Raw genomic sequence first — 27,054 nt, 5'->3', positions numbered from 1 at the left:
TCACTATGCTTGCTTTTGGCGCCAGTCTGTGGACATTCACCTCAACAACACTTCCAGCTAAGGCCACTGGGGGCAGCAGCTGAACTTTCTTTTGTCAAATTCACAGTGTGATCGGCCTGTGTTAAGATTTCCAGCACCCATAATATTTTGTGTTTCACATATATAATGCTGCCTTTTTAGTAATTTTATTTGACCTAATACCTATTATATGCATATTTAAGTTTTAGTCATTTTAAAATGAAAAGACTTTGGTTTCCCTGACCCCTGCTTTGGCAATTTTGTCTGCACTTTCTTATCATCTTGTCACAAAATCTTTTACTTTACTTGATTACTGGATTCACAGAAATGAGACTATTTTTGTACTGCTTAGGAAAATTAAACAGTTACACACTGTCCATTCCTATCAGCGGCAATATAAATGAGTGTTTGTGCATTCATGCTTATTATTAGCTATGTGAGATGGTGTACCAGTATATAAAAGTCACAGACTCTCCTTATCATGATGTGATAACCCCCACAGCATAAATGTATTGACTTTTAACAAACCAAAAACCAGACAGACCCCTGCCGACCCCTGCATCAGCCACTCATTCTGTTTCTCGGCACCAGTCCAGAACTTACATGCATTGTCACGCCTGGTCTTGCTTCTGAAACCTCCCTCTATTTGATCCATTTTCTAAGAGACAAGACAGGAATATTCTTCTTTATGGATAGATTTAGCAACAGCAACAATGGACCAAAACTCAAAAACAACTCCAAAATCTAAAGTTACATTCAAAATTCCATCAACAAAAATTACCCAAAATTACAATGCTACAGTTTTATTTTTTGGACATGGTACTATGGTAATGACATGGGTTTTCCAAAAACTATAGTACATATTTATGATCCAGTACCATGACATATATCAATATACCATGGCATTTTCATCTGAGACCATCACTGTACCATAAAGGGATCTTATGTTATATAAATGCTATTTAACATTAATGAGTATACATTTAACCTTTGATTTAGGAGGATGATTAATTAATGCATGAACACATGGTAATATAAAAATGGGTCCAGCACGGATCTATAATGATGGTTAATTAACAATAAGTGACATATGGTGGACCCTAGTGCGTAGAAGAACTCCTGCAGTCTACAGTACCAAACCTCAGAATGTCCTGCTGCTCGCTCTGTGAATGATGTGGGCCCATAAAACCCTTTATAACCTCATCACAGCATTTCCCAGACACCTCTGAGATGGCATGTTTTAGTGTTTGCTCTGCAAAACCAAGTTCGTTGACACTCTGTGTATGTAGCTGTGTTAACTATCCAAAGTTTATTTGGCTTTAGGAATGGAGTAACAAATGGGCCAGTTAACGGGACAATGTCTAGCGAACCATTTTTGGTTCCCAAAACAATTACCAAATGAGAACCACACACTAACGTCAGGGGAATGTTATGTGTTTGCTAGATGGTTAATGTGCCACGTGCTGCTTAGAAAGAAGAACGAATTTAGCTTTTTTGATAATTGTAAAAGTTCTGATACACTCACAGTGAAGTTCTTCTTTCTTTGCTCTGAGATAGAAAGAAGGTCGAAACAGCCGAGCAACGGTATACTGTATGCGAACATCTGGGAATCGCCCATGCTGCCATGGCTGGCATTTAGAAGATCATTTAAATAAGAGACACAAAGTCCAGTCAACAGACTACATGTAAAATGTGAACTAATGTGACATTAAAATGTGACTTTTATTTGTTATCAATGACTTCATGACTGATTCTATTAGAAGATAATTAGATTATTAGAATTATTTAAGAGAGATTCCACATGACACCAGTAAAAGAAGCTGTCTTAACCCATCAACGATTATTTGAATTAATATATGTGCAGTAGATAATACTGTAATTTATCATGTTTACATTCTGCATGCATGGCGCTGATGCTAGCACTATTCTGCTTTACATGGCCATTATATGCACTGATCTGTTTTTGTATTTTATGATAAATTCTGTAAAAAGAAAAGTTAATCATGAAAAAAGTGTAGCAGCATCAATGAAGTAGGTGGAGCACCCAGGCATCTCCACTGATTACGATAACCAATGGCGTTACAAATTTGTTTTTAAATTTTCCTTAGTTTGCACTGACGAGCTGTTTTGGAGTACCAATACAAACTCATTTTGAATTAAATCTGGCCTCTTTTTATTGCATTTTTATGAGTCTACAGATACTTTTATTCAGGGAATACATTTTATCATTTATTTTGTGCCCCGGGAGTCAAACCGATGGCCTTAGTGTTACTAGCACCTGTTGAGCTGCATTTTGATTTCAGGTTGTTGTACTAAAGTAAACTATAGTAAATCCTGTGGTAATAACATAACATGCTATCATCAGTCCATTTAAACAATTTGGCCTAAGTACCAATCAGCAAATTTGTGCCTTTCCTTTTTTCTAAGTCATTGAAAGTTCATTGACGGTCAGTAGCAAGAAGAGAATTCCTCCTTTACTGTGGCCTTAGTTCACATTTTCTCATCATAAACAGCACTGGGTAACAACTGGAAGAGCTTTGAGTCCCACAGTCTGTGTTTCCCTTGCAGAGGTTTGAGATCAAAGCATCCGGATTATGTTTTCCCCTTGTGAAATTGCTTTAAGCGGTCAGGAGAAAGCTCTAGGAGAGTCTTTCCTGAGTTTGATAATGCTGAGATACTGATGACTCTGCGGTTTGGTTTCTGAAGACACCCTGAAAACATTTACAGTCGCAGCTCAACAGAGCTTTTTAACAGCCGGTCGTAAAGATTTTTCCTTGTTTGCACCACTGTTTGGAGAGCTGGTGGTAAAATCAAGCTCAGAGGGAAATTTTGAGGAAGGGGGGCAGGTTATATTGCGAGTGGACATTGTGTACACATATTGTTCTTGTTAGAAATAATGTCGTATATATACAACTCTAAATATATTTACTCTGCAGCCCATTATTAGACATTTTTGTATTGATCTTCAACCCCGCTACATTCAACCCCGCTACATTTAACAGGATTGACATAAAACATGTTTTGATAGGGAAATGTCATGGGTTATTAATATGTATTATATATATTATGATGTGTGATTTATTTCAAAGCACATTGAAACATTGATTTATACTTCAATCTATCTCTATTTGAATAATGTAAATCATGTAGCTCAATTGGTAGTATGTGGAACTAGCAACGCCTTCATGGGTTAGAATCCCAAGGAATGCATTTTGATCAAATGTATACTTTGATATTTAGCAGGTTAAATATCTAGATCTGTCTGTGACTCCAAGTGCTGCAGTGTGAGATGTGCTTTGATGTGTCATCTGCATCAGCTCCTTGAACCCAGTCTTATCATGCATCTATTTGTACGGTGAGCACAATAATATAGTTTCTATCAGAATACATTTGCATACACATAAGATTTTCAATTATTTGAAACAAAAACAAAGCACAAACATGTCCTTGTAGAGCCACAACTCCAACAGGAAGCTACTTGCGTTCATTGCAAAATTATTAATTTACCTCCAACATTCTCTGCAGAACAGACAAGCCTTGCTGTTCACGTCTCCCCAACCATTCTCTCCTCCATGTTCTTTTATTTGTATTTTTTGGGTTTTCGCTGCAAATCAGTGCACAAACAAGTTGGATTGCAAACTTCTTGCACACCATCCTTTTTAGAGGAAACTCCAGTCTCACGCGTTACCTTACTTAATTTCCTGTATCACTTCTCACATGTTTTTTGTTGTGAAACGTAGTTTGGAGACCAGATAAGGGTTGTCGGGGATTCTTCCTAGTGAAATGTTTTGTAATGTGTGAGCCCCTGTCGCCAGTCCCTCGTGTAATGTGCAAACCACAGCAACTTCAATATACCCCATTATAGACAGACAGTTAGGTAGTGAAAAAGAACTGCAATCCGATGACTTTGAAAGTCGTATAGTGAGTGGGCGGCATAAGTTTAACTAAAACCAAAAGAAATTGGATGAGTAGGCTTGTATAAAACTTTTACTCCCATACAAAAATATAAATGAACCAACTAATCATGCTGTTGCAATTGTTCCTAATTTTAATCAAAATCGAAAAGAAAAATCGAAGGTGACTCCAAAAATGTGATTTTTACTCCAATAGAGGAACATAAACGAACCAACGAATGATGTTATTGCGTTTTCTTTGAGTTTAACCAAAATCGTAAGAAATTGTAAAAGTGGGTTCATGCAAAAACAAACAACTTTTACTCCCAAAGAGGAACATAAACAAACCAACGGACAATGTTACTTGCAATTTGTTAACCAAAGTTTAAAGTTGAACTGAGTTGGCTCGTAGAAAACCAAACAACTTTGGCTCCCATTCAGAAAAGTAAACAAACCAATGAACAATGTTATTATGATTTCTCCTAAGTTTAACCTCTAACCCAAACCTAAACCTAAACATGATTTTAATACAAAAATTACGTTTGTGTGCCAAAAGAGTTCCTAAAGAAAACAAGAGTACAAAAAAGTACAAAAGAAAACATTGGGGTTTGGAACGAGATGAGGGAAGCGTATTATATGACATTGACATACATCAATCATTTGTAATGCATAGATAAATATGGAACGACAAAAAGAAAGTGTTGGATAAGAGGCTAGCTAAAATGTGATGCCTATATTGTATCGATTTAATATTAGGTTTGTTGATTGGCTGGTCTCTATAGGAATAAGAATAGTTGTATACCTTTTTGTACGAGCCAAGTCATCCGATCTCTTTACACGCGACTATGTTGAAATGACCTTCACATGAAGGAAGCACAGCTTTATAGTTTATTTCCATGATAAAAAATAAGGGGTTACATTTCAGTCTGAATACAAATACAGATCATACATTCGTAGACCTTCTGTTGCAAGCTGAAATGACGATGAATACTTTAGCACAGCAAGAGTTGAAGAGGCCAGATTTCTCTCCGTCGTGTAAAATTTCTCACTTTGTACGATGTGTCGATTTAAACAAGACTCTACAAACACTTTCATGAAGTTTGGTCTGAACACACATACATTAACATTTCATAAATTACCAACACTCTCTTAGTGGTAACACTCAGTATGGCATGGAGAATCGAGACAGGTTTGCTTGTTACCTGCTGATTTGACACTCAGCCCCCTGTGAAGTTTGTTTATGAGCGTTAGAGCAAAGACAGCAAGATTGCAGCCTTGTCAACACAATGTACTGACAAAAGCAGGTTTCAGATTGGGCGGGGGGTTGTGTTTATGTGTGTTGTTTGTGTTTGTGGTAGCAAGACAATCTCATTCTAAAGCTCAACATGAAATACATTGATAAGAATATTAAGTTTCCTTTAAGTAGACCTCCATCACTGTTTTATTCAAGATGAGTCTTACAGAAATTGTAATTACATGCAGAGAGACTTACATCATTGTAAGTCAATGTCATTAAATGTCAAATATTTCATCGGTTTTTAGTAAAATATCAAAAAGTCTTTATTCTTTGAGATGTGTGGGGAAAATATCTCGAATCTATGCAGCTAACACAACAAGTTAGTCGCTTTCAGAGAGAAATTGTGCAGCAGTGTGATTACAGGAAGCTAACTTTTAAGTGTAATTTTAAGTGTAACCTTTGAAATTTCTAGGTCTAAAAGTGCTTTCTGAGTTACAGGCTTACTAAACCACCACCTTAATTTTACATCATGACCTTTAAAAACCTGAACATTTCAAAATATGTTCCTAGCATATCCTTTTTACAAAACGTCTTTAAAGCAATATTCTGGGTTCAACGTATAGCCACAAGATATAAACATTTTACATGTTAACATGATTTTATTGTGATAAAATCCCTTACTAACCTTTACTGTGTAAAGCTATATCCAATTTTACAACGTCGTTGCCATGACAACAAAACCCCGTAATCCCAGCGTTGGATATAAAAACAGATACGTTTAATAAGTGATTTTATCACACTAAAATCATGCTAACACGTTTACATCTTGTAGCTATCCTTTTGAAACTGTGTGTATTTTAATGTTTATGGACTGGCCACATTCTCTTCCATATTAAGTGTCTTATCTTGCGTCACCTGTATTCAAATAAACAGCGATTCCAGTCTCTTGTGCGCTGCGCGTGAGCACTATCGTACAGTATGTCGCTCAGAGTTGCTAACTAGCTAACAACATTGAGCATTCTCTTATTCAATTATGATGCTGCCATAGAGGACAGCTGTCTATGTAGGAAGCAGCTCACGTTTCGTATAGTACAGACCCTCAATGCGTCCTCCTCCTACTCAGGTAATTGAGGGCTTGAGTCTGGGTGACCCCTTCACTCCTCAAAAATGGTCCAAGTCTCCTATCACTGCCCATAACTTTAGGACAGTATGTTGTGCGCAAGAAAACGTCCTTAGTCTTGTGAGGAATACCTACGAAACTGTCACAAACTTTCCGATGGGAACCACGTGGGAAAAAGTGCAACTGTGAGATTTAAAGATGCATCGGTCTGTGCGCATTTTCCGCGGCTTTTTAAAGTCATATATCTGCATATGGTGCGTGTGTTTACTGCCTTTGAAGTTACTTGCGCAGCTGGGTAAGTTAAAAACATGCTAACGGTGTTTTAAAATAATAAATTACCTCAACAACGCACGTTTATAATGATAATTCAATAATGTGCAACAGATTGCGGCATTAAAAAATAAACAACTCATATATAGTAGGCTGTATGTATTAGAGTTTGCATTGTTGTGATATAAATGTTTGTACATTTAAAAAACAACGTAAATTCCTACCGCAGAAGTATAGTTTGTTTATTTATTTTTGACACATTTACTTTAATATCTTCTTTCCTATTGTTTAATTTGTTTATTTATTATTATTATTATTATTACTGTTGTTGTTGTTAACATGTGTTTAAAAATGTTTGCTTTATTTACTTATCATACTATGGCAAACATTTATTATATTTGATTTTTAACTTATTTAAAAATATATATTTGTTTTGCTTTATTAACTTATACCTACTACAAATGTTTATTTTTTATTTTTTGTATGTATTGTATTTTTTTTTACTTATATTTTAAAATCATTTATTTGATTTAGTTACTTTGGTTACATATTCAACTGCAAAAAGGTTTTGTTTGATGATGATGATGATGATGATTATGATTAACTCATATTTAAAAAAAATTCTTTATTTACTTAATTTACTAACTTATATTCCTATGGCATTTTTTTTTTTTTTTTTTTTTTTTTGCTTATTTTAAAAATATATTAAATAGTTTTACACACATTATTAATTTATATTCCTACTGCAAATGTTTACTTTTGTTTAGTTTCGTTTATTTAATTTAGTATCGTTTTAACTTAACTTTTAAAAATATTTATTTTTATTGACTTTATTAATATATTCCTCCTACATATGCAATTTCATATAAATATTGTTCTTTAATTATTTACATTTATGTATTTATTTTGAAATCCTTATGCACAAGAAAATCCCTTTTTGCAATAATTTTGCATAAAAAAATAGGGAAGATATGTAATTATAGGAAATAATCACTGGCAGATTTTTTTTGACTGTAATATTGGGCAAATAACTAAACCAAAAAACAGTGACTGAATATTGTTTTGTAAGGATCACATTTTAACATGTGAGGTGTTTGTCTGAGTGGGTAAGGAGCATTACGGTGGTTGAGATAAATGTGCTTTTAATCCATAAGACCTTGTTTTCATTGGGGGGGTTGCTGTTTGTAATCTGAGCGAAACTTCTTTTAACTCTGCACACTGACATCCATTTGCCTACCAAATGGAGAGTCTGTGCAGTTGTGACAAGAGTTAACAAGTTAACGTGCCCTATAAGAGACAAGGAGGATTCTCTCTCTCTCTCTCTCTCTCTCTCTCTAGCTCTCTCTCTCAGTCAGTACAGTAAGCCTCAGGGTGTGCAGGAGTAATTGTCGTGTTGGGAATGTCAGGGTCATTATTGTGCAGGTCAAATTGATCTGCAGGCTTTGGTGTCTATTGGTGGGGTAATTATCTACTATGATTGCACTTTAATATATCATTTATTCAGAATGCGGTGATGAGAATTTCAGGGTAAAATGTGCGTAACTGTCATGAAACTAATGTCACATTTAAGGAAATACCTCCATTTGTTGAGTATTGTTTTTACTCACTCTCTCTCTTACACACACCTCTCTGCGGTGTCCTTCTACATGGCAGACCGTGAACTAGGCCTTCTCGGTGATATTTCTCTACAAAGACCATTCACCTCCAATCTCTTGAATCAGCGGTGTTGACTTTTATGTCTTTATTAAATGTCTGACAGCCGTGTGTTTGGATGATATGATCTCATTTTTCATAAGGCTCTCTCCACACAAGCTAGAAAGAAAAAGACATTACTGAGTCCTCATGGCTTGGCTGAAGTCCTGGCTAACAGAAAAGAGGAAATGCATGAGTGCATTTGGAATTGTGAAAGTTTAAGCCTTTCTTTGAGTTTAATATCAAGGACTGTTTCCTCCAGTCACTCACCTCACTGATATTTATAAATTCAGGCCCATACCCAACAAAACCACATTTTCTGGTACAGTAGATGTTTTTGTATCAATCTCTTTCTCTCACTTACTCACTCAGTATGTTTACAAGCGCAGTTACAATCGTGCTACAGCAGGTTTCAGCGTAGTCAAGCTACAGTGGACTATATCGAATATTTGAAGGAACGACATCAGCTGAGGAAGTGACGTAGATGTTTTACGGTTGATTTTTGGCATCGTATACATGCTGGACGAAGTTGAGCTACAATCGCGTTATCTAGTTCTATCGGGAAGACACGCAGGCTTGAGTGAAGTTTAAGATGCCATTTATTTGATAGATGTAAACCAGAAAATAATGTCTCTCTCTTTGGCGTAGAGAGGGAGTTGTACCCAGAATCGTCATATCCGGTCGGAGATAGGAGGCAGGGGCGAGGAGCCTACCCCCGTGCGGGACGGGGCTCAACTGGTGATGGTGGGGTGGTGGAGGTTGCAGTGTTAGCACACCGAACCAGCAATGTGATAGATTGTGTGCAGACTTATAAAGCAATGGCTTACATGCGATTGGCTAGGAATTACCCAGCTAATGATGTCATGATGTACAGCTGCTAGTCTTCCCACTAGAGCTAGACAAATTGTTTCAGTTTGACTGAAATCGAACTCTCCATTTCTCTCACTCAATACATTTACATGGGTAGTTATAATCGAGCTACAGCAGGTTTTTGCATAGTCAAGCTACTTTCTGACGTAGTAGACATTTTGTGGTTTACTTTTGCCACCAAATTTACTGCTGGCTTCTCAACAGACGTCTTCTCATGACATTGCATAATCAAATATTTGAAGGAAGGACGAGACATTTTCTGGTTGACTTTTTGTCATATTACACACAAAACCAATTGAAAGAACTCTGCAATCTAGCTTCTTAACAGACTTCTTCTCATCCATCTAAAAATGTATGTTCCTAGTATTCGCCATGATACCTCTATCTCATTTGAAATACACTTGCCATGCACCACATCTGTCTTTCGGAGCGTGCGCACACCATCGAAGCGCACACCATCGAAGCCAATCGTGGTCCGATTAACGTCTATACTGTACGTGCTGGTCGAAGTTTAACATCTGTACTTAATCTGGACTGAAGCATTTATGCGACAACATTGAGGCCACATTTTGTTCCATTAACTTGTATACATGCTGCACAAAGCCTATCCTAACCCTACAATCAAATTATCTTGGTTTGTTAGAACAACTTTGCAAAAATTTGACCGGTAGGATTTCAATCAGACTACAGCATTTACATGATCTTTTAAAAACATTTATTGTTAATTTATTATTGATTTTGTCTGACTTTCTCTCTCTGTCTTTCTCTCTCTCTCTCGAGCTGGAGGGTTGGAGTGTGAATATCTGGTGTGGTTCCTCCCCTGCTGTGTAATCAGCTCTTTACTCGGCCGAGAAGCAGCCTGTCACAACAGATAACTCTGAGAATTTACCAGCCCTGCCCCCCTCCTTCGACCTGCCCCCTGCTTACACATTCAAAACACTACTCGCACAGACCCAGATTGGATGAAACTTGTATAAAGCACAACTTTGTGAAAGCCTCTTATATGTGTAAAACCGATCTTTTTCTTATGTTTCTGCCAGCTCGTCTTTGATTTGAGGCGATCAAAGCATTTGAAGTTCAAATATTTTGAACGTATGCGATATACAGTAGCAGCAGGTGTGGTAATGTCAGACATTTTTTCAAGCTGTAAAAGTTGAAAAATGTTAATTATTCATGTCATTACAAACTCATGCATTTCTGTGGAACCAAACGGGGAATATTTTAAGAAATCGAATGCATCTTTTTTCTATGCAACGACAGTTCATTGTCAAAAAAGACTATTGAATAACCATAAAAGTAGTTTATGCGACTTCTTAAAGCACACAATAGATTTGTGCAACCTGGTCTCTAGAAGCATGTTAATAATTTTTTTAAAGGAGATCTTTTATGCCCCTTTTTACAAGACATAATATAAGTCTCAGGTGTCCCCAGAATGTGTCTGTGAAGTTTCAGCTCAAAATACCCCACGGATCATTTATTATACCATGTTATATATGCCTCTTTTTGGGTGGAATCAAAAACAAGCGGATTTCGTGTGTCTCTTTAAATGCAAATGAGCTGCTCCTCCCCACCCCCTTTCCGGAAGAGGGCTGTGCCTTTACAGCTCGTGCTTCAGTTACTACAGCAACAACTAAATCAGAACCAATATGACTGACAGCGTAAATGGACTGGGAAGAGAAATCAGCCTGAGATTAGCAACTGGCCCAAAAGTTGAGTGGGTGGGTGTTCGCTGTCCTTTTCTGCACAGTTTTGTGGTCCGTTCTGCGTAACGTGGTGGCTCGTTTTAGCTTATCGCGGCCCATTCTGCCCATTTCCCGCTCGGTTCTCCCGATGGCCAGTCCGCCCCTGATCGTCCCCAAAATGCGTCAACCCACCGGGAAAATGCCCGGTATGCCAGATTACCAGTCCAGCTTGTCCACTGCATCTTCAGTGGCTCTGATGCTGGAAGTACAAGAAGACTTGTATGTTCACTTTTACAGCCAACAACAGAACACATATGAGGCTTACGAATCTGAGACATTATTCTTCTCACTGTATCTGCTCCAGCACAGGATAAAATGGCAGACTGTGTGTAGGTCACTCAGGGTAGGAGGGTGGAGTCCGTCACCAGTCGTGGGCGAGGCCTGCTCAAATGTGTCATCACTTTAGAGCAGAAACAAAAACCACACTGACACACTGTTTTTGATTAATAGAAATATAAGAAAGAGGAGTGGGTGGACTTTTAACATTGTAGGGTGGTTGTGTACACACACTGCCGACTCACATTTATGTACAAACACTATGTAAAAGTGAATTTTGCATAATAGGTCCCCTTTAAGTGGCACGTTGTACGTATCATGGCAGTTTCCAGTTCAAAATCAGGTGTGAAACATTAAAGACATTTTGAGAAAGTTGCAAGTCTTCACCTGTAATCCAAATCTGTCTCTGGAATTCCCTGGTGTGAACGTGTCTGAAATCCACACCATATCTAAATCAACTAATGAGATGGGTAATGTGGTGTTTACTCAGCAGTGTTGTCTCAGTTTTTATCTGAGGCTCTGACCTAGCAGATTGATCTGACTGTGTTTGTCACCCTTGCATGCACAGACACAGACCAAATGCGACTAGCTGTCTTGGAGATTATTTACGACCCGGTTACATAACTTCTCTGCTCAGATGTTCTTAACAGACATAAAACTCCTTTATTGGTCCCACAAAATGTGCTTTTTTAATGTGATTTCTTTAAGGTTGAATGAATGAGAACATAAGATTTGGGTTGTTCACAGTTCAACATCAATGTGTGTACCAGAATATAGAAATACGGAAGTGAGCTCATTTGACTTGGGCCATCTATTCTATTTTATTTTTAATTAAATTCAATTTCTTCTAGGAATCTTGAAGTCTAGTTAGATACTGATGTCTTTCTGAAACTGTGTGTGCATGATAAAGACAGCACCTATTGCTTAAATTTACATCTTTATTGTCAGCCACCTTGAAACATCATAGAAGCTCCCCTATAGAAGCGTCCACTTAAATTAGCCCTATATCTCCCAACCCACTATTAATAATTTATAAAATGAACCATTTAATGCCTTTATCTTCATCTTGCTTCATTGGGCCCTTAAGAGTAAAGCTGAGGCTGTAATTGCGGAGTAATTATCCTCAAATTAGGTGGGAAAGGGCAGGGCATTATGGTTTCTAAACCAGCCAGGACATGATCTCATCATCGCTCCAGTGGGGCAGAAAGCCCTCAGAGGTCGGCCTCATCTTCACTCGCTGAAACAGACGGGATTAGAGAAGCGATTTTCTGCTCTTTTCCCAGACCAGTCAGAGGTCATCTGCTTTTATGAGGACTTTCAGATGATTATTGTGAATATGTTCCTTTGAACAAAGACTTGAAAGTCTGATTCTGACACCCTACTGAGAGAAGAATTTTGGGAAATGTAGATTAAACTAGATTTTAATGTTGTCTAAAGAAAATGTGAGGGGTCCTTGCACATAAAAAAAATATTCGAAGTGGTGCTGGGGTGTTGTGAGCATTTGCCAGGGCATTGTTCTGGTATTCTGACCAAGGGTGTAGCCAGAAAATTACTTTTGGGTTGGGCTCAATAAAAATGGATTGGCCAAATTCTCACCCAAATTTCTTTTTACAAAATTTTCCTTAATAACAGAAAGGTGGCGCATTCAAACAGTTCTTTCATGCTTTCAGAAAGTATGTATTTTTTTTAAAGAATTTATACTTTTGTGTTTGAAGTCAAAGAAGAATCTGTAATATTCTGGGTGGGCCTGGGTCTAATTTAGGTGGGCCCAGGCCCACCCTGGCTACGCCACTGGTTCTGAGTGGCTGGTAATGCATTGCTGTGAGGTTGAATGTTCTGGTTGGTTGTAAACGTGTTCTTGGGGGGGGTCGCTTACTAAGTCAAAAGAGGCTATCCTCAAGTCTCTTGTGGTAATGTGATATTGTAGTCCCTAGGTATGACTCTGGTCACTTTTTTAGTGTAAGTCTGTGGTATTTTTTTTTTATGTTTTATCATTCATCTAGTGAAAATCTTAAATCTCATCACTCAAAATAATAGTACACCCTTTCTAAAATAAAGTAGGTATTATCATAGATTATTTAGCAGAGATGGGCACTTCTATTAAAATTAATGAAAGAAATTGGAACGCTCAACCAAGGTGCTCTCTGTGCACCCAACCGTCAACGGATGTAGAAAAGAAGTCCCACCTTACAGTTAAAAGAGCCAATCACCTTTTAGATACAGACATCTCCTGCTTATCTGCTCTAGAACGCGCATTAACTATACAAGCCGGGAAAATGTTTTTTTTTTGTGTAATATGAGGTTAAGAGTCACAATTTATGATTCCAGTATTGTCAGATTTTATTGCTGATTCGAAATATGTTTTTTGATCACAATCTTGAACAACCATTTTTAGATTTTGGTATTCACCATTCAAGTAGATAGGAGCTGCACTGGCGTGACTGTAAATAAACTCCCAGGAGCATGCCAAAGATGGTCGACAGTGGACTGAATTGCTAGATAGACTTTGTTATTATTCATATCTGCAGCATATTTTTATTAAATGTTTTTAGAAACAATATATTGTAATTTTTAATTTATCTTATTTCATTTATATTTTTTGGTTTAATTTTGAGGAATATAATATTTTATTTTACTTTACTTAGTAAAAATATATAATTGTTTTAAACTATTTTATTTAGATTTTTGGTTTTGGTTTTGATTTTATTTGAGTAAAATTGTGTCATTGTATTTAACTATATTTTATTTTATAAATATTTTATTTTAATTATGTTGTTTGGCTTGTTTTGTTTTTGTTTAGTAATATAATATTATATTTTAATTGTTTTAACTTAGTTTAAAAAATTGGTTTTGCTTGAATAACAGTATATATATCTTTTATTTTACTTAATAATTTTTTTTGTTTTGCTTAGTCTGTTTTTGTTTTAAGTAATAATATAATAATTTTATTTATTCTACTTCATTTAATTTAGGGCTTCTTGTTACTGTGATTTTTACTGTGACGTTTTTGTTTTGTTTGAGCATTTTTATGTGTATTTTACTTTAAGTTTTTGGTTTGGATCGGTTTGTTTGTGTTTTGTTTGAGTAATAACATAATATTTTATTTTAATTAATTAATTAATTTAGCTTGTTTTATTACTTTTGTTTTATTTTGCTGTTATTTGTTAAAACTTTATTTTAATAAATTTTTTATTTTATGCTTTGCAATGCTTTGCGTTGCATTGTGTTTTTTTTCTCTCCAAGTGAATCTATGTTGGTAGTTGCTAAAACTGTCTAAAATGTCTTGTATGTCTACACCATCACCCATCTACCCTGCTTGAACTTTCCACGTAGACTGGCAGAGATAGCACAACATCCAGTCAAAATATTCTATAATCATCTTCAGGGAGAGCATTAGAAGATTACCAGTTTATTGTTAGCCCCAGGCGTATCCATACAAATGCTGAGACACCGCTCTCATTTTCCCTCTAAATTAGCCATTAGTGTGACATCTGACCCACTTCAGCTCTGAGATACAGGAAATCAAAGGGTAAGGTGGTACAGATGTGCTGTCTAAGGAAATGGCAAGGGATTAAAAAAAGGTTTTAGCTCCAAAGTCACACGTCTATTTTTGTCTCTCCATTGGCCACGAGTTCTGTGCAGTGTCGGACACGGCTGACTGATTCCGCCGACCTTTGCGGCATAAGGTTAGGAGCAAGAAAGGGGGTCACAATTGAGGGTGTGTTATTTTTACCCTGGTTAAATGTCTGCCACTGTAGAGGTCACGTTAACCCTCATTCAGTTTTAATGAACCTGAGTGACGTTTTGAAGCCACTGCAATGACACAGTTTTCAACCTTCTCCTTTGGTGTCTTCTCAGCGCTGACCTTTGTCTTTGCCGAAGGGTTGTTTTAAACTCGTTATGAATATGAACATATAATGGAATAGCCGTTATTTGACATTTCCCTTGGTTCTCCAGCTCCAGAATGTAATCCGGGTGGATACAGGACCTTGAGGAACGCATATCGGAGCGTCAACTTCGACTCTACTGAGCTACAGAACACAGCGATACAGGATCTGATTTGTGACTATTCACTGCTACCCGGATGGTACCGTTTTAGCATTAACAACAAACCGGCGGAGATGCCCACCCGCTGTGTGGAGGTGAGTGAGACAGGAAGGTGAAATGTCCCACAAGTTGCAAGTCTAAAATCAGTTTTTTTGTTTCTGCATTGCAGTGGAAGGCAGTAGGCCTACACAAATTTGAAAACTGATTTCAGATCAAATCAAAGACAGTGTTTCAGTTTCACTTTCATTTGCAAGATTCATTGGTCGGAAGATTTAATGCGATGGCAGTGAAATGCTTTTCTTCTGCAAGACACTTCATTAGTGGGTTGTAATTGCTAATTCTCCACCTCTTGGCCTGTCTTTTTAGATGAACCGCTGCGGGACGCAGGCTCCAGTATGGTTGTCTCTTAAAGACAGCTCTCTGCCGAGGCCTGGCGAGGTCAAGAAGCTCTCAGCTTGTGCCACATGGCAGTTCTTCCATGGAAGCACCAAAGACTGCTGTCTTTTCCGCATCCCAATATCTGTCCGCAACTGTGGAGTGTTCTTGCTGTACTACCTACAGCCAACTCAAGGTTGCATGGGATACTGTGCAGAAGGTAAAAAAAAGAATACTCCTTTAGACCTTTACCTCACCCTAACCTCTTCTTGAAGTAAAAAAAAAAAAAAGCTGGGGGGAGCTGAGACTTGTTCCAAGAAACAAAGTGAAGAGTTTATTTTTGTCTCATTCAATAGTACGTCTGTAGATGTTCCCTGCTCAACACCACAGTGAACTGAAAGAAGCTGCTCATTTGTATTGTGGATCGAATGCCACCCTCTGATCAATATTTCTCCTTCTCTGGCCATGTGTACTCTTTCACTTTCTAGAACGTTTCTTAGATCCATATAAATGACTGTGTCATCAACCGTGTGCTCAAGTATTTGGGCCATTTAAAGTTTCAGATCGATGTCTGGTGACTGAAGATCTGCAGAGGGAGTGAATCAGATTACTGCATTCATGTAGCAATATTTCACAGATTTATGACTTCCAAGGCAGCTGCAGGAAGTAAAAAATTGTTGGGGCTTTAGAGATTTGGCGAGGGATTAAAGTCAGTGGTTCGTTGCAAAGCACTATGTATTGTTGAAACTGCTATATCAAACCTCCTGCAAACCTAATGAATTAAACAATGTGACCTAACATAAATATTACATTACTCTCACACAATGTCATGGGACTGATCATCTGGAATGAATGAATGAATGAAAAAATTAATGAATGAAGAAATGAATAAATGAGTATACACATAGATCAAGTCAAATTTGTCATATTGTAAAAGCTTTAAAAGGTATGCCTAAACAGAAAGTGGACTTCATTTAAACTTGTTCGTTTTTTCTATTTTGTTTTAAACTTTTTTTGGTTTTGTTTTTGTTTCGTTTTGTGCTTTGTTTGATGTTTAATTTGTTTGTTTTTTGTTTTGTTTTCTGTTCTGTTGTGTTTTTCTTTTCTTTTTTGCGTCATTGCATGTTTTGTTTGTTTATGTTTGTCTTTGTTTCATGTTTAATTTGTTTGTTTGTTTTTTTTTCTGTTCTGTTTTTCTTTTTTTTGTTCTATTCATTTCATATTTTGTTTTGTTTTTGTTAGTTATTTCACAGTACACGCCCAAGTCCTGCCCACCTGGTGAAACAGAAGTTAACGGTGTATGTAAAGGTAACGTACTTTAAAATGCATCAATGTTCTTACTCCATTTTAAATGTTGGTTTAATTTCTTACATTAATGTTTCATTTTATCTCCTTTTTTATATATATATTTTTTACCTTTGTGAAGCAAATCTACCCTCACTACCTTCAAAACCAGTGGTGACCCCAGAGTTGGTTGGCAGCAGTGTCCACCTCCGATGCTCATATGCTGGGGTAACGGCCACCCGGATGGTGGGATACCTGGTTGTGTGGGCACGATATTCCTCCAACACCATGAAGGTGGAGATCAGACGAGACACAACATCTCGACTATATTCTCTGGTGGAGATGGACGGAGTTCACTTCAGGCTAGGAGAAACGGTACAAAGATTTGGAAAAAGCAAAGGCTGTGAAATATTAGGGGCTGTTTAAACCGAATGCTTTTTGCATCTGTCTGGACTGTTTTTGATTTGTTGTCCTATGTAAACATGCTTTAGCTGGATAAGTTAAAAGAACTACAACTTTTAAAAGTGACCTTTTTCCAGCACAAGACCACGTTCGGTCTTAAAATGTAGAGTTATTTCTTGATATAAATAATATAAAATATATAGATATATAATAATAGTGTTCAGAAAACTGCTGGCAATTAATCCAGTTTTACACCAGACATTTTGTTGGTAACTTGGCCTCAATTTCTGTTGTAATTTTGGATAGCCCCACCCACAGTGAAATTTCATTGGTCCAAAATCCTACTCCACATAGCTATATATATAAAGCAATAAAGAGTTGGTTTTTTGCCTGTGTTTTTGCAGCATTTTCACTTTAATTGGCATGAGAAAAATGATGCCTTAAACTTTATTTTAAGTGAAATACAACCAAACAAACATTTGCCATGTATGCATGTAATTATACAAATGACAGCAGGACACCTTTGACCATGCAGTATCTACCTTTTATGATTTTGTCAGCTGTGGTATAAATATGTTAGATTATGAGAAATTTTGAATATGGGGCACCTCTTGGACACCTTTTCCTTTGTCATGAAACACCATCTTTTTCATCTTGTTCTTTAGATTTTTTCCCCCTCAGGGTTGATGTGCTCCAGACAGTCTTTAAACTTCTTACAAGAGCAAGAATGGACAGTGGTGCCTTTAGTCATTTTGCATTTTGACATTTTGCATGTGTTCCAGCGGAAGCAAAGAGTGAGTTCAGGATAGAAGAAAGGTCAAACTAAGGCCATGAGTGTATACATACCATAAATAACATGTTCTAAGGAGAGATGCATTAGAGGAAGAAACTTTTGTAGTTTATTCTATTAGTTTGTCTGACCCTTGGATGCTATTTTTTCTGATATGTTCATTTTGATCTTATTCAAAAAGCAGTTGAAGTCTGTGAAGACCTAGAATTTGAGTCATGCTTTTCTACCCGGTATATTAAAAATGCATGCGTTTGTGCTGTCATGGAGGCACCAGTTTGAAAAAAAGAAAGACACAGGTCTGGTTTGGGTTGTGTCTTAAGCATGTGTCACAGCTGGGCTTGGTCAAACACACACACTTTTTACAGACCATAACTCCAATATACAGGCAGTACACACAAAAGAGAACAGACATAGAAATCCACAAAGCACAGATCATTTCAATGCCATATATGGGATTATATGCCCTGTAATGAATTGCATGTGCATGCATATGTAGTATATTATATATACAACGATCAGCCACAACATTAAAACCACCTTTGGGGCAGCTGTGTCTCAGGCGGTAGAGCGGGTCGGCTACCAATTGCAGGGTTGGTGGTTCGATTCCCGGCCCACACGATTCCACATGCCTAAGTGTGGATCACATTCCAGAGGTTTTCAGTGGGGTTCCCTGAACTGGAGATTTGGCTGGCCATGACAGGGTCTTGATCCGGTGGTCTCCATCCACACCTTGATTGACCTGGCTGTGCGGCATGGATCATTGTCCTTCTGGAAAAACCACCAATCCTCAGAGTTGAGGAACATTGTAACAAGAGCAGAAGGAAGCAAGTTTTCTTCCAGGATAACCTTGTACGTAGCTTGATTCATGCATCCTTCACAAAGATGAATCTGCCCGATTCTCCCCTTGCTGATTCACCCCCAGATCATCACCGATCCTCCACCTGGTCGTCTAATGGTTAGACAGAGACCTGGAGAGGCCTTCAAGCCACAGTGTCTTGCACCCACTGTGAAATTTGGTGATGATTTGGGGGTGCTCCAGCAAGCAAGTTACTTTACTACATTACTTTATGTACATTACTGTACATTTAAATAGTGTGCTGTGTGTGTGTGTGTGTGTGTGTGTGTGTGTGTGTGTGTGTGTGTGTGTCTATACAGTATATATACGTATATACCTGTACATGTGTACTGTTTATTATGGCTGTCGATTTAATGTGCGAATTCAGTGCAATTAATTATATAAAAAATTATGCGTAAAAAAAATCGCAATTAATCATGTTCCTGTAACATGATAAGGAATATTCCATCCATCTGAGCTTTTCAAGCTTGAAGTACCACCTGTTTTCAACAGGGGGCAGTAAGCGAAACAGTAAGCTAATCCACCTTATTCCTACACCCCATGATGCTTTAGGTTGCTGTTTACAGACAAGTAAAGCATTTAAAACATGCAAAATTGTCTTAAAAGTCCAAATATTGCTTGTTTTATTTCCATATTATTGAATATAACCCTATTATTGGTTTCAATTTTATGGTTTTTATTACATTTCTACATTTCCTTGCCATCAATGGTTCTTTGTGAAGCGTATCAGTATTGATTTTTGTAGTTTTATTTTTGTCTCTATTTACTCCTTTTTGCTTCAATCAACATAATTTTCCAAATAAATCTGTTTTGATTGACAGTTTTCCTGCAGTGTATCCGCCTTCCTGTTAAACTCATCCAGCTCTCCATCAACATCCAAAGAGAGTCCTGGGTTTTTCGCAGGAATCAAGGTATATCCGATTACATCTAATTCTTGATCATTATGATGGATCATGCATCATACACAATGACTAAAGCTCTAATTACCACATCTGTATACATTACAACATGCAAATAATATGTTGCATAATATCTGTGTCTAACAGAGCTGTACAATTTGTTATATTTGATTAAGACTGGCTACGGCTAACCAATTAACACTTTTTCTGCAGTTTGTTCCAGATGTTCTCAACATCCGTGAGGATGTTAAAAAGCACGCTTTGGCGCTACACAGCACGGTCCCGATTCCCTGCCATGGATTCGAGCACAACGGCCGTTGCAAAGTGTCTCTTGCTCTCAGTATACATGATTCAGGTGTGTGCATGCACATGTGTGATTGTCTTGCTTCATCAAGCTTAATTTACAGTTGCTGTTATACTGCACTTTATTCAACCTGGTTTCATAGTGAAAACGTGACTCTATATACATTTGTGTAAAACTTGTTATACATGTCTCCAGGTACAATTCCCTGCAGTTTCCAGGAGAAATTAACACTAGAGGCGCTACAACGACTTTTGATTACTTTCACTCAAATCATGACTTTCATGGCTGATTATGACTTTATTAATACTTATTATTTTCTCTATTACTCAGACCCTGCTATTTTATGATATCAACACACTTTTACTCTAACGCATCTTTTGAAAAACAATACATTTTTATGCTTGTATTACAGACCCACCTACATATATATACACTTACTCCAACATGATTAGTTGTGTGGTAGCTCACCTCATAGAGCCTTTTTAAGTCGGAGGACCGTAGTTCATGACCAATCATGAACTCAGGCTGACATGTGATACGCTAGAGTAATAGAAGCGACACGAAATGATGTGTTAGCTTCAGAATATATGCTTTTGATTTCTCTTCTGCATTATACTGTAGATGTGCTTTTCATGTCACTTCAGCATTTAAAAAACTATCGGTTAGGTTTAGGCATTGGGGAGGTAAGGATGTCTTTTTTAAAATCTAATTTGTATTTTAAAACACTATTGGTTAGGTTCACGCAAAAGTTTTACGTTAGGGAAGTATGCTTTAAAAACATCCATTGAAAATTCACCTTAAAACCTCGTCTGAATACGACACTGTTTTACTCGCTTTTGGCGCCCCCAGCTGGACATTTCACTGAAAACCTGCAGCCAAACGTGTAATGCAGCATGCACATTTTTAAATGCAAAAATGTTGTCATGTTCACCTAAATTTCATGGGATCAGAAAGTCTTGGAAATGTAAAAAAAATGTTTTCCATTACAGTGTTATGATATATATTCTTTTAAACATTACATGTATTGAAGTCAAAATGAAACAACATTCGCAACACATTTTACTTCTGTAATGTGACGGATTTCAGAAGATGAAACAACTTTCCTTTTGGAAAAGCATGCACTGATGAATTGTTAACATAATAACATAAGGCTAAATTGAATGTAGACTTAGTGATTCTTTAATGATAATATTCTTGTCTCTATATGTAACACATACATATACAATAACATAATTTTCTTGTCATAGTCAACTGGCTTTGAAAGAAACGGCATGTGCATTGTCTTTTTTTTTTTATAAGAGAATTTTGTCTTTGTTTTGTTTTTACTTTCATTTAAGAATCTATCAATAATTCAAGCCTATTTCCAAAGTTCTTTGTTTTACCATCTCAGACAGTGTAGTTGTGGAGGTTCCAAATGTGGCCCTGTCATCCTGCTTCGTCGAGCTCCTGTCCCAACCCTGCCGAAATAACGTCTGTGCTGAAGGTACCGTGACTGTCACCGGCGTTACCGATTTCACACGGGACGGGAACCGGGTCAGCCTCTTCTCTGCCCAGCCCGCCCAAGGTAGTCCTCGCCTCTGGAGAGGTTACAACCCTCCAGCACTGAAGGTTAGCAACACATGCTATTTTAACACGCATCTCAAAATGTGGTATTAGCTGCACAAGTGGTTTTACATTTGACTTAGCTAATTAATTTTTTTAAGTAAAATGGAAATAGAAGAAATATCAATCGCTATACTAGTATGCTGTCTTAAAACATTAAAAAATATATATTTATTTACAATGGTTAAAATGTAATAATTATAAATAAAGACACATTTGCACATACTGTGCAACTTCTATTTCTATTACTCGAGAAGTTTCATAAAGTATCACATCAGAATACTTCGTAAACTGTTGCTTTGAAACTGTAACTTTCCAAACTACAAAAAACTCCTACTCAAAATCTAAAGTAGGTACATTACATTCAAGCTGTCCAACAAAAGTAGTTATTTACTGCTAAAAAACACTAGCTAATGACATTGAATATAATTAAGGGGTAATATCTTTTTAATTAAATTGATTATGTATATAAATATATAACGCTTCATATGAGAGAGAGGGAATTTTAAAAGAGCATGTTTTTAATATTGCAGTTTACTAAGCTCTAAAACTGTGCATGCTATACAATGTGACAAAAAAACAGCAATGTAACAAAACAACAATGTATAAAAGCTACACTATTCTGAAAACAGCTGACCTAATGTTGCGCTACTTATGGCACTCTTGGTTTTGCAAACACTGCCCCATCTTCTATTGGCCAGACAAATTTTAAACCCTGTTGCAATCTCACGCCATTGGTTGGGCTAATGTTGCTATGTTGGGCTGGTTGCAATGAAAAAAAAGAGTGATTGATTTTGATAGCACCACGGTATTTAAACCTTTTGAGGAATACAAACTACAAATGTCTTATAGTTGTCGCTACACATTAAGAGGGGATATGAGATAGTAGTTTAACATTAGTCCGTAGCATTGCTACTTTAAGTTAGTTACTCCCCATCACTGGTCAACCGTGTGGTATTGTAGTGAAGAAGCTCATGTCTAGCCCTAATTATATTTTAATCCAACTCCAACTCTGAAATATAGCATGACTCAGACTTATTGCTCTCATAATTGTCCCCTGCTGAATGCAAGGAGAGTCTTTAATAAGCCAGGCACAGAAAGGACAGACAAGAATGTGGCAATTGAGAAGGAACAAAATGTAAACACACATAAGCTGCCAGTCTGCCTAAATAATATGTCACCGCCGGTCCCAGACCACCATCTGTGTTGTCTGTAAACATAAAAGCCCCTCAGTGTCCTGTAATAATGGGAAGAGACTGCACTTTTCTGCTTTATAATTAGGCTATGGCTGTCACGGCTATGCAATGCAATTTCTTTCCCATCAACAATGTCTAAATTGCAAAGAAGTTTTGAGAGCATTGCAACTTTAAATTAATTCCCTGTGATACACTTTTTAAGGTGAAGTGTGTAATTGTTTGCTGTTAAAATATTTTCTCATCACAGTTTAACGGTGCTCTAAGAAAGACACTCATAATTCTGAAAAGTATAAACATTTGTGTGCTTTCAATACATTGCCATTTGTTTGAACTTCTGGCTCAAAAAATGACAATGATTTTTTTCGGCAGGCCTACCAATAATTGTTGTTGCTTTGTACCACTAGGGGTGCAGAAATTACACTCTTTACACTTTACAACCAAGCTGCACGACGTTGCATTCATACTGACAGCAATTAAAGTGCATGAGGTTGCTTAAATGCCAACCCAACCAATGGCCATGATTAACAAGTTTTTTCTTCATACAGATCACAGTTCAAGATGTTCCAACAGCAACCTGTTACTCCCTGACCGATCCCCACATCATTACGTTTGATGGCAGGTAAAATATTTACAAACGTACCTTTTCTTTCTTACTTGCTGCTGTAACTTACTTTCTTTCTATCCTGGTGCTAAGATCATGGGTTCGACTCCCAGCCAAATTATAATTCAATGTGATACTGTAAAACAATGCAAGGAAACCAGCGTCAACTTAAAGGGTAAGTCTTTTAATCTTTTCTTTAAAGGGTATGCAGAGACAATCTTTGCTTCTTTTTTTCCTCTCGTGCTCCGTCGCTCCTGCCCTTTTTATGCCGCTCTCCTCATGTTACTGCAATCAGAGACAGGTGTTAGTCATCATTTAGCTCAGGTGTGAGCGCCCTTACCGCTTTTCTCTCCCGGACGGGTGCTTGACCACGCCCCCGCTGCCACATACCCCCACCGCCCGACTCAGGCCGGGGCGTCATCCGGCCTGCCTACCACTCCCCCCCTATTTCTGGACAGGAAGTCAGCGGCAGCCATCTGCACCCCTGGTCTGTGGACCACCTTGAACTTAAAAGGCTGGAGGGCCAGATACCAACGGGTGATCCGGGCGTTCGTATCCTTCATGCGGTGGAGCCACTGCAGTGGGGCGTGATCCGAGCAGAGGGTGAAGGCTCGCCCCAGCAGGTAGTATCGGAGGGTGAGGACCGCCCACTTGATGGCCAAACACTCCTTCTCTACGGTGCTGTACTTAGTCTCCCTCAAGGAGAGCTTCCGGCTAATGTACAGCACCGGGCGTTCCTCTCCCTCCACCAACTGCGAGAGCACGGCGCCCAACCCTCTGTCTGAAGCGTCCGTCTGCAAAACAAAAGGGAGAGAGAAGTCAGGTGCATGCAAAAGCGGCCCCCACAAAGTGCAGCTTTAATCTCTGTAAACGCCTGTTGGCACTGCTCTGACCACTGGACCGGATCTGGAGCCCCCTTTTAGTAAGGTCAGTCAGCGGGCTGGTGACATCCGAATAATTAGGTACAAACCGTCTGTAATAGCCAGCCAGCCCCAGGAACTGCCTCACCCCCTTTTTGGTCTTGGGTCTAGGGCAAGTCGCAATCGCCGCGGTCTTGTCAATTTGGGGTCGCACCTGGCCATGACCCAAGTGGAACCCCAGATACCGTACCTCCACACGCCCAACCGCGCACTTTTTCGGGTTTGCCGTGAGCCCCGCCCGCCGCAGCGATCTCAGGACATTCATCTCAGATGTTGCAAGTGCCGCTGCCAATCATTGCTATAAATGATGATATCATCTAGATAAGCAGCGGCGTAAGCAGTATGCGGTCTGAGGATCCTATCCATGAGGCGCTGAAACGTGGCTGGTGCCCCGAACAAACCGAAAGGAAGCGTCACGAATTGGTGTAATCCGAACGGCGTGGTGAAGGCCGTTTTTTCACGGGATATTGGTGTCAAGGGGATCTGCCAATAACCCTTTGTTAGATCCAAGGTCGAATAAAACCGAGCAGAACCTAACCGATCGAGCAGTTCATCAACACGGGGCATTGGGTACGGCGTCAAATTTAGACACCGCATTGACTTTTCTATAATCCACACAGAAACGTACAGACCCGTCGCTCTTGGGAACAAGGACGACCGGGCTGGACCAATCGCTGTGAGATTCTTCTATTACTCCCATGTCCAGCATCGCGTCCAATTCTTCCCGAACTATTTTCTTTTTATGCTCGGGCAAGCGATAAGGGCGACAACGTACCACTACGCCCGGCTCGGTCTCGATGTGGTGTTGTATGATGTCTGTACGGCCCGGTAGAGGAGAGAACACGTCTGCAAACTCCTTTTGTAGTTCGGAAACCTCTGCGAGTTGGCGTGGTGAGAGGTGGTCTCCACAAGGAACCGGGTGTTAGGATCGCAGGCTTTGTTTACCTCCGGTCCGAGCTCCGCCCTCTCCGGAACTACCGTTGCCAACGTCACAGAGGTCGCCTCTTCCCTCCACAATTTCAGGAGGTTGAGGTGATATATTTGACGCGCGCCCCCTCTATCGGTACGTTTAACTTCATAATCGAGGTCCCCTACTCGTTGTGTGACCTCAAAGGGTCCTTGCCACTTGGCGAGTAATTTTGAGCTCGATGTTGGGAGTAATACAAGCACTTTATCTCCCGGTGCAAATTCCCGTAGCTGAGCACCCCTATTATACAGCCGGCGTTGGCGTTCTTGAGCCTGGAGCAAATTCTCCTGTGTTAATTGCCCCAGTGTGTGGAGTTTTGCTCGAAGATCAAGAACGTATTGAATTTCATTTTTGGCACTAGAAGGTCCCTCCTCCCAAGTTTCACGGATGACGTCGAGGACCCCGCGTGGGCGTCGTCCGTACAGCAGCTCAAATGGGGAAAATCCCGTGGAGGCTTGCGGGACCTCTCGTACTGCGAATAACAGGGGGTCCAGCCACTTATCCCAATTCCTAAGCGTCTTCGTGCACGAATTTACGAATCATATTTTTGAGTGTTTTATTAAATCGTTCCACCAGCCCATCCGTCTGCGGATGGTACACGCTAGTGCGAATCGACTTAATGCCCAATAATTCGTAAAGTTCGCGAAGTGTTCGTGACATAAACGTAGTGCCTTGGTCGGTGAGGATTTCTTTCGGAACCCCCACCGGGAGATTATCTTGAAGAGTGCCCCGGCAACACTGCGTGCTGAGATGTTGCTCAGAGGCACTGCTTCCGGATATCGCGTTGCGTAATCCACCAGGACTAACACAAAGCGATGTCCGCGTGACGTCCGTTCTAATGGCCCGACGAGGTCCATTCCAATTCTCTCGAAGGGAACCTCGATCAACGGAAGGGGCGCAAAGGCGCTTTTGGGGTGGCCGGTGGGTTTACCAGCTGACATTCGCGGCACGCCGCACACCACCTGCGGACGTCGCCGCCAATGCCCGGCCAATAGAAACGGGCTATTAGACGGAAAAGTGTTTTCCGTTCCCCTAGGTGACCGGCCATAGGATTATAGTGAGCCGCCTGGAAAACCATTTCCCGGCGGCTCCGTGGGATCAACAATTGTGTCACCTCCTCCTTTGTTTGAGCGTCCTGCGTCACTCTATATAACCGATCTTTAATAAGCGAAAAATACGGATATGAAATGGCGACACCCGGCCGGAGTTGTTGACCATCGATTACTCTCACTTGGTCAAAGGCGTGCTTAAGGGTTTCATCCTGTGACTGCTCCAAGGGGAAGTCCCCCTCAGGGAACTCCCTGAGAGGAGGGGTGACCCCCTCGCCCCTTCCCTCGTCACTCGGAGCAGCCGAGGACGGCCCCGGCTCCGCCTCCCCTGCCAAAGCATCGCACATCACACACCTCTTCACTTTCATGCAGGACCCATCCGCACAAACTCCCTCTAATACATTTCTAAAATTCGGCCAATCAGTACCCAAGATTAGCGGATGGGTGAGGCGGAACTAACCGCTGCCTCCACACTATGTTTTTCTCCCCGAATTTGATTGCTAAAGTCACCATGGGGTACTTGTGAATATCCCCATGCACACACCTCACCCTCACCCGTTTAGCTGTGCCCAAAGCCCGGGTTGAACCAAGCGTTGGTGGATGGTGGTCTGATTACAGCCGGTATCCATCAATGCTTGGTATGT

At 39.2% G+C, this 27,054-nt stretch overlaps 1 protein-coding gene across 1 annotated transcript in view; it reads left to right on the top strand.

Moving 5' to 3' along the window:
* The first annotated feature begins 6,466 nt into the window (after positions 1–6,466).
* LOC127639498 (von Willebrand factor D and EGF domain-containing protein-like) overlaps positions 6,467–27,054 on the top strand; it is a 75,110-nt gene continuing 54,522 nt past the window's right edge. Inside the window, exons 1-9 of the mRNA XM_052121554.1 lie at positions 6,467–6,563; positions 15,076–15,260; positions 15,532–15,760; positions 16,783–16,848; positions 16,967–17,199; positions 19,694–19,783; positions 19,985–20,126; positions 21,466–21,683; positions 23,419–23,492. Of these exons, the coding sequence (XP_051977514.1) occupies positions 6,467–6,563; positions 15,076–15,260; positions 15,532–15,760; positions 16,783–16,848; positions 16,967–17,199; positions 19,694–19,783; positions 19,985–20,126; positions 21,466–21,683; positions 23,419–23,492 (1,334 nt within the window). The remainder of the gene's footprint in view (positions 6,564–15,075; positions 15,261–15,531; positions 15,761–16,782; positions 16,849–16,966; positions 17,200–19,693; positions 19,784–19,984; positions 20,127–21,465; positions 21,684–23,418; positions 23,493–27,054) is intronic.

This window comes from Xyrauchen texanus, chromosome 48 (genome assembly GCF_025860055.1).
Source record: "Xyrauchen texanus isolate HMW12.3.18 chromosome 48, RBS_HiC_50CHRs, whole genome shotgun sequence".
Lineage (NCBI taxonomy): Eukaryota > Metazoa > Chordata > Actinopteri > Cypriniformes > Catostomidae > Xyrauchen > Xyrauchen texanus.
This window is presented reverse-complemented; position numbering and strand designations above follow the sequence as displayed.